Raw genomic sequence first — 8,999 nt, forward strand, 5'->3', positions numbered from 1 at the left:
GGCAGCATGGGCGTTGTTAATCCGATTCTAGGATTAACAAGAGCTACCGCCATTATCTTCCATCAAGGAGTCAGGACATATACAGGACATATACACCAAAGGGTCATACATTCATAATATGAATCAATAGTGTCCAAAGCTACAACTTAGATGGGCGCCCGTAATGGTGTGACGAAGTATTTATGGCGATTTACGCTTTAAGAGCGTGTGGTAGCAAGATAGGATGAAGTCCTAAGTGATGTACTTCATGGATATATTATGAGACTAGTCATTGTAATAGCATTAGGCCTCTTATGAGCCTAAAGTGCTCAGCCGGCCACAGTTTAAGTGAGTGTGAACACTTATGGCTATGTATATAAGTGAATTTCTCACATAATACAACATACTCTCCCATTATGCAATTGAGTCTTGCTCTTACTAATCCTCTTGCTAATCTCTCTCCCTAATGCATGCTAGTGAGTGTGTGTGGTGACTGAAGTGAGGTGAGAGGAGGGACGAGGACCCGTAGTACAACGCGACTGTGTGGCAACGCTCGACGGGAGATGCGGTGGAATTGCTTCTCAAGGAGTTGTGGAGCTTGGAGACCTCATGACAGTTGTGGTTCACCAGGTAATCTCTTTTTGGATGTGTTTTAAGGAGGGTTAGGGTGAGCCATAACATTTTTGGCGCCGCTACTACCGGGGAGCCATCCCTTCGCTTTTTCCATCGTTTTGCCTCTAATCTACTCATAACCCATTGCCCATTATCTTGATTAGTGGTTTTCCATGAAAAAGATGTGGATTTGATGGTGATTTGTGTGAGATTTGGTGTGGAATAGCTCTCTTTTTTGTTTTTGAAAAGAACGCTTTTTGCTTAATTTTTAGATTAATTTATTATTTTTATGGTTTTTCATGTTCTTAGGGCTTGCACATAGTTTGTATTAGGCTTACTTTGCATCCATTGCATTAAACAATGCAAGAGAATGCATTTCTTAGTGAATGTTAGCTCTCTTTAGTTTAAACATAGATCTAAGATCATTAATTCTAGTTTAATTGTGTGTTTTTTGTTGAAATTGTTTGGATTAGAGTGTTAGCAAGCATTAGGAGTAGCTTAATCTTTCAAAAATTTTCTTAAAATCATCAAAAAACCATTGAATTTGACTGATTTCTCATAATGGACTAGTTTTTGTCATTAAGGGTGATTAATCTTGTTAGAGACCAAAAAATTAGAAAATGTGTTAACTGGGGTCTAAATTGATCATATGAGTAGTAGAAATTAAGGTTTTTGAGTGTCTTGAGAGCATTAAGAGTCTAATTAATTCTCTAATTTAGGTTAATTTACACAATTGTTGATACACAAAGATTAGTTTTTCTTTGCTCTATCCAATGATGTGCTCAATTGTGTGAATTAATTAGGGATTAGTGGTTAATTTGAGTTCTTGATTAGTGTAAAAGAGGAAAAGATTTATGAAAAGATTAACCTTTAATCACCTTTTTACATAACTCATTAAGGCTAATGAGCATTCAATGAGTAGATGCTCATGAGTTGTCAATTTTTCCATTTTGGGAATCATTTATGAAGGGTGTAAGGGGTGTCATTAAAAGGTTGACTTTTTTGATTCCACTTACCTTTTTTAGAAAAATGCCCATATCCCTTTCATTTTAAATTCAAAAAATATTTTCCCCCAAAAAGGAAAATTCGTATTTCCCACTAGACTCCTAAAAAAAGTTTCAAAAATTTAATTTTCCGTGAAGTCCGGTTCGCAGCGTGAAACACTAGTTTCTCGCGGCCAAAAAAAACGAAATTTAATTTTTCGTGAAGTCCGCGGAGTTCATGGCGTGAAACACTAGTTTCATGTGGCCAAAATATATATATATATATATATATATATATCAAAATTTAATTTTCCATGAAATCCGGTTCACGGTGTGAAACACCAGAGTTTTCGGGAAAAAAAATCAAAATTTAATTTTTCGTGAAGTCCGATTTATAGCGTGAAACTAGAAAAAATAAAATTTAATTGTTCGTGAAGTCCGGAGAAGTAAAAAAGAAAGAAATACTGATAAGAGGAAGATAGGAACGAGAAAGAGAAGCAAAAGAGAAAGAAAGAAGGATGTACAGAAGTCAAGGCACGCCAGTAGACAGCTGATGAGAAGAAAAGCAGCTAGGAATATGACTTGTGGGAGGATCTCAGCAAGATGAAATTGAACATCATGTTAGATCAAATGCTGAATCTGGTTCCCAATTATAAGCAAAAACTGCTTCAAGCTATAATGTCAAATGAGAATCTGGTACAGATGCCACAATAAGAACTGGAACACCCTATAGCTTAATGCAAAAATGTGGAGACAGTCTAGGACTGTGATAAGTATGTTCCAGAAGTAACCATAAAGATCAGAGGTGAAACAATGACAAGGGTCATTCTGAATGGAGGGTCGGGGGTAAATATAATATCAGATAGCCTGGCTAAAAAGCTAGGGATTATTGATATGCAGTCCGCTTCGTTCCTCTAGAGGGAGTGGAGGATGATTTCCTAGAGATGCACACCTCTTCATCAGAGATGGATAAAAACCAAGTTGGTATGATGAAATTCTGCAATTCCTTTTCAACTTGTCTTTTTTGGAGTACATGTCAAGAGATCAGAGGAAAAAGCTAACTCTCCGGAGCAAGTCATTCATGGAGCTGTAGGACAGTTGTACAAAATGGCATATGCTAGATTTTGAGAAAATGTGTTCTTGAGCATGAACAACAAGTTGGGCTGGCACAGGCACATCAAGGGATCAATGGAGGCCACTTTTTCGGAGAAATCATGGGAAGGAAAGTGTTCCAAGCAGGACTATGGTGGCTAAGAGCATTGAAAGATGCCCACACATTTGCAAAAGATGTGTGACATGTTCCAAAGGGTAGGGTAGCCGAAAGATTCAGACAAAATGCCTCACATCTCGATACTACCACTTGAGCCATTCCAAAAATGGGGTCTGGACTTTGTAGGCCCGTTCAAACCTTTGATTTTGTCTTAATTTTTAAATCTATGTGAAGGCTTTTACTCTTTTTCATTGTCCAAGAGTCCACGGTCCTTGAGAAAGATGTTGTACTCTTTACAAATGGACTTGTAGGCTTATTGAAAGCTTTTATAAATTTTAAAAAACTCTTATGAATTTATTTAACCAACCAAACATATGACAAAAAGCTTACCTTGCTTTTGCGAATAATTCCAAAAACCTTTGATTTTATTTCTTCAAGTCATGCTCTCTTTTTGTACTTGCCAAAGCTCTGATACCACTATTAAGATCTTTATGACAAGTAATTACAAGAGTATGCTTTCATCTTCAATTATTAACCTTACAAAATAAAACATAAGATAAAAGCATGTAAAAGAACAAGAAATAAACCATTGGGTGTAAAATTCCCGCTTGGCTCCATCCTTCCTCACGAAAGTATTTATAATCATATTCCAAAATAGCCCTTGGAGCCAATAATGTGACATACTACAAAATTGGGCTTGCTTTTATAAAAATAGATGTGTGTATCTTTGCACCTTTGTGCAATACATTTAATTGTCCTCTAAAGCATGTGCAAACCTTTGCCACTCAAAAATAAATGTACATAGCATGTGTGCGTATGAAACCACGCTCAAGCTATATAAATAAGCGGACAATATAAATAACAAAATTTGGCACATCGCCACCATATAACTACTCAATCGGAACCCTTGTACTGTGCAACATCGCAATCAAAGACCGTACACAACTCATTACAATGCAACATCTCAGTCCAAGACATCGTACAATTGGTTACCTATAACTCACAAACATTACCCACGTTAGTTAAATAATTAATTGAAATCACATTAATAAATCCCAATGCATTCATGAGACATAGGCACAACCATAATATAAAAAATGAAACACCAAATACTAAGATGTCAGCATAAACACATGGGAATCCACCCATACATGAAAATCACATCCACCACCCCACTGGACTAGTCGGTATGCCACTATCACATATCTTGATAGTATTTTCAATCATGGAAATCACCCACACTACCAACTCAGCAAACATGGCCAAGTACTTCATTTTGCCATTTTTCCCATAAGGAAATTGGTCATCTTAAACTTCCATGCTTGGAAGTTATTCTTATCTAGCCTGTTGCTCAAAATCTAGGATAGACTCTCAGACACGATTACCTATAGTAACTTACTAAATGGTGCTTTCCAAAAACTTCTTCAGTTACAAAGTAAACCTGCAATCTCTAACATTGCAATACTATAAACCTATTATACATCAACTATATAAGAGCTAATCACATAAATATACATCCACAAACACTTAGATTCTCTGCTCACACTGTCTTGCAACCAAATTTCTACTACATTGAACTAGAAATTGGGCAACCAAATTCCACACTTCATAAAGCGCCTATTACAAAAAACTTGTAGAGCCAAAACAGGGCCCGAATCATGCAAAACTCAGTTAACTATATCCTCCTTCACCCAGGAGAATGCCTTAATCTGAGACAATGACTTTTCTATTTACCTGTAGCTCTCAGCTCTCACCTTTGGTAGCTCTCAGCTACCAAAGATGTTGCTCCAAAATCAAAGAGAGAAAGAGATGGAAATACCCATGTACTGCTTCCTTGCTTGCCTTGATCTTGTCTCTTGATTACCTCCATAGCTCTCACACAAACCGAAGCTCTGATAACATAATAGAATGCGGAGGAAGGGAGAGCTTGAGTTCCTTGCAAGCAAACACACACACACAAGAGAGAGCAAGACACAAAAAAGATATATTTTCTTCTAACTTCTTCTCTTCTCTACAACCATTAACATAAAGAGGTAAGAGTACATACTATAAGGAAAAGTACTCTACAACCATTAATATAAAGAGGTAAGAGTACATACTATGAGGGAAAGGACTCTCCTACTATAACATACAATGGTCGGTCCATGGTATAAACCTAACTATATAAGCTAGCGCTATAACTATGCCATAACTCTAGTACTCCAAAGTGGCTCTATCATCCACTAGCGCCATATCCCATAATCTCACCAACCGTGCCAGTGGCATAAGTGTGGCCGCCATCACCCAGGCAAGTCATCAATGTTCGCAGCACTATTTGAGCTCGATATCTCAACGAAAGTGTGTACCTTGCCCCATATTTTTTGCACAAGACCAATTACTAAATATCTCAACATCGACAACTTTCCCACCACTCCCTGAGACAAACTTCTTCAATTGAGTATGATCAATTTTAGAAAGGAGAATATGTTAATTATTTTTTATTGTAACATTATTCTTCACCAGTAATGCCCATATACTTTGTAATAAGCATATTTACTTATATTTTAATTCCCATCATTTGACATTTTTAGTGCTCTTAAGACTTCTCCAAGTCATGTACTTTAAGGTATGAGATACCCGACTAAAAAAAAGACCAAACACTTGTAAAAGCCTATTAATGAGTCATGGACATCTTGGACTAGTCACTTACTTCCACACAGCCTCTTCTTATTAAGTATAAAAACTAACTTCTCATCACATCCCCCATTCATGCAATAGAGTTTAGTGTTCTCTTTGCTCTCCTTATCTAGCATGTGTCGATGTGATTAGGATTAGGGATGACATGCTTTGCTTTGGTCAATGTTAAAGCTAAGCAATACCTCTTTCTTCTATGAATTGGTGAAAATTGACCAACTTTATAGTGGTATTATAAATAGTTGTAATATAGGCATGAGTAGATCTTAGAATTTCATCACTCACTCGATGTAAAAGTGGGTTTGTGTGAAGTTTTGGTTCAAATGAAAATGGTGTAGGTACACAAATGAAAAGCCTTTGTAACCAACGAGCTTGTAAATCATATAATTTTATACAAGTTTAAAGAACTGAAAGATTTTTTCATTGGTACATCAAATATAAAGTTACCCAAATTGTGATTTGGTAACAATAAACAAAACCTATAGGGAAAAGTTGAAGTCATCTCCACAAGCTTCTCAAAATGACACAGGCAAAAACAAGAGTATAGCTTACCATAGTGAAGTGGAAGCCGTGAGGGGTGTGCGGAGGTCCTTCCGGGCATCAGGAGGAGCGAGGAGGTGCTTGGAAGTTAGCGTAACGATGTGGGTGCTATGTTGTTCATGCTGCATAGGGCTAGGGCTTGTGGAAGATCTCTGTGACCATGGCCACCATGAAAGCTTGAAGGTGGTGGTGGGCTGGAGGTCATTATGGGCTGCCAGCGTCTCTTGGAGGCTTTTGGAGGCGCGTTCCAGGAGGGACGCATGGAGCGAATCCCTCCTAGTGTCTTGAAGATCATTACCTTCCGGCTGATCGGCGGCGGCGGCGGCGAGCAGCAGCTTCTCCTTCGCGCGGAGGTCGGCGGTGAGCGAGTCTACTTGGCGCTTGTGTGCCAAGGCTCTCTCAAAGGCCTCGGCCTCCAGCTCCGCCATGTCAGCCGCCAGCCGCTCCTCTGCGATCTCCGCGAGCTCCAGGCGGGACCTGAGCGCCGCCAGCTCAGCCTCCAGAAGCCGCTCCCTCTCCCGCCGCTCCCTGAGCTCCGCTTGCATCGCCGCCACCTCAGCATCCTTGGCCGTCGCCGCCCGCGACATGGCCTCCAGCTTCATCTTCAACGCCTCGAAACCCCCATTCCCATGCCTCGCATCAGCCATTATTTATTCCCACAAAGCACAGCTGGATCTACCCACACAGCACAGAAGCCCCTGCGCTAGAACAGAGAATCGAGACATAGCCAACCATTCCCCACAACAGGAAGACTAGATCAACCCTCATCGTTGTGATTGGCGTCTAAAAGACGACTCTGAGCTTTTTTCCCGTCCAGATTCATTGAACCCACTTAAAAACTTGAGATGCCCTGCTTTGTGGGATAAGGGGTCCCATGGGTACTAAGCCCGCTTCTAACGCCAAAGAAAGAAAGTATTAATATTAGTTTATGAAGAAAAAAGATTAAGAGAAAGAAAAAGAAAGTAACTAAATAACTAACGCTAGAGAGAAATGAAAAGAAAGTAATTAAATAATTGAATGAAAAGAGAGAGAGAGAGAGAGAGAGAGAGATCGGACATAAATAATTGATAACCTTAAGTAATCCCACTTCCTTGCAATGATAACATACCCTCGTGTGTTCCCATAGAGAATAACTGACCCATGACAAGGCATCGTGTTTTTCTTTAGGGAAAAATATGAAACCAAACACTAAGGCCTTTGCCGACTAGCAAGCCAAAAAATGCATTTGAAAATGTACCTCCCCTGTTATTGTAACTTGTAAGTGTGCACAACATAAAGACTTGTGTAGGGCAAGAGCACGCCAACTCCCCGCTCCCCACGGTCAATACCCACATGCCGTCTGCCAATTTTCGTCTCTCAAATAACCCTTGCAATAGCAAAATATATATATATATAAAGACTTGTAAAAGTTTTCATGAAATCTACGCAAAAGTGTTGGCCATTGTGTGATAGCCTTGAGTCGAAACAAAGTTTATTTAGTCTTACATTTTGTCTTCTTAAAAAACCTTGGGCACTTATTTCATCTCTCTCTCTCTCTCTCTCTCTCTCTCTCTCTCTCTCTCTCTCTAATGTGCGCATGCACATGTTCTTGTCTTTAATATTCCAATCTTGTTATTCATATAACACGCAATCCCAGTCACATGGTCATAGGTGGTTTAAAGATCCTTGGAGAGTTTTCATGCTACATATATAAGCACACATTCATGGTGCAATTTCTTGTTAGCTCACTACTCATGAGTGATTACATAAAGAACTTCTTGAAAGTAACTACATAAGTCTTTTTTATGGATTTTCTATCATCCCAAGAATTCATCATGATATTTCTAAAAAAAGACCAAAAAAATCTACACTTTCAATCATATTAGTGGGTTTTAATTATTTTGTGAAGTAGCCCCTAATTATATCAATTTTGAAGTGCCAATCAAGGTTCCAGTTACACCTCAAAAGGTGTGGGGCATGCACAAGTTTTAAAGTGGCAACAAGCAAGGTTCCATTTTACACCTCAAAAGGTGTGGGGCATGCACACATTTTTCAATAATATGCTAGTGTCCTCAACAATTCTCTAGGAGCTCCAAAAAAAGTCAACAAAACTATTTTTGAGATGGGTGCACAAGTTTTAAAGTGGAAACAAGCAAGGCTCCATTTACACCTCAAAAGGTGTGGGGCATGCACAAGTTTTTTAATAACACATTAGTGTTCTCCACAGTGCTTTAAAGGTTAAACTTGTTAAAAAAACACTATAGCCTAGAAGCTCATAAAATAATCAACAATAATATTTTTAATCTCCTAACATACTCTAGTACATTTGTTTCATGAGCTAACATCTTTCTTATTCCTTTTTGTGAAATAAATTACCATTTTTGTAAGTTTTAAAATATATTTACAAAAATATGTCTTACTATTTATCATGTGTTAAGTAATTGGAATGCACTAGGGGACTACAATGAGCAAATAATGAAAATCAATTAATTAGTTGATGGCTTTTTTAAAACCTTTGAGCGAAAATTGAAATTGAGTTTTTTTAACATTAATCAAAGAGAGAAATGAAATGACATCTATGTTGTCTACATTTGCTTGGCCTTCATAGAGGAGAGTCGTCCTGATCATGATCATTGTCATCATCATCATTATCTATGTTGCCCTTCTAGAAGCTTTCGAAAGGTACCATCTGAAGCGCTCCATATTCTCACCGTCTTATCTACAGAGAGGAGCTCCCTAGAAGCCTTTCGTCTTGGGAAAAGTTGATGCTAGACACGGCCTTCTTGTGGCAAGTCAAGGTGTGCTTCAGCTTGTATAGAACGTATACCTTCCTGTCTTCTTGGGACGTGTGCATTATCTTCTTCAAGAGAGTTTTTTGACAGAAAACAAATACTTGATAAAGCACAAGCACCAAGCAGCAAAATGGCAGAGACTTGAAACAACCTTCAAAAAGAGAAAGGAGTTTGCCCGAAAAGAAACAAAAAAATTGAACAAAGGAGAGGGAAGATAGGAACCTTATGCAG

At 38.5% G+C, this 8,999-nt stretch overlaps 1 protein-coding gene across 3 annotated transcripts; it reads right to left on the reverse strand.

Annotated features, from left to right (window-relative positions):
• Positions 1-3,546: 3,546 nt before the first annotated feature.
• Positions 3,547-6,821, reverse strand: LOC147607287 (uncharacterized). 3 transcript variants are annotated; one of them, XM_086790651.1, is made up of 2 exons: positions 6,010-6,820; positions 3,547-3,777 (listed from the first exon to the last, which is right to left on the reverse strand). In XM_086790651.1, exons 1-2 carry the CDS (start codon positions 6,642-6,644, stop codon positions 3,774-3,776), a joined length of 639 nt encoding a protein of 212 aa, XP_086646777.1. In that variant the 5' UTR covers positions 6,645-6,820; the 3' UTR covers positions 3,547-3,773. The 3 variants fall into 3 exon arrangements, with proteins under 3 accessions (XP_086646777.1, XP_086646778.1, XP_086646776.1); XM_086790652.1 differs by lacking the exon at positions 3,547-3,777 and adding an exon at positions 4,399-4,676; XM_086790650.1 differs by lacking the exon at positions 3,547-3,777 and adding an exon at positions 4,895-5,198 and having other exon boundaries at positions 6,010-6,821.
• Positions 6,822-8,999: the final 2,178 nt, after the last annotated feature.

The sequence above is a fragment of the Cibotium barometz genome, chromosome 55 (assembly GCF_041138505.1).
Source record: "Cibotium barometz isolate CiBa-2024 chromosome 55, ASM4113850v1, whole genome shotgun sequence".
Lineage (NCBI taxonomy): Eukaryota > Viridiplantae > Streptophyta > Polypodiopsida > Cyatheales > Cibotiaceae > Cibotium > Cibotium barometz.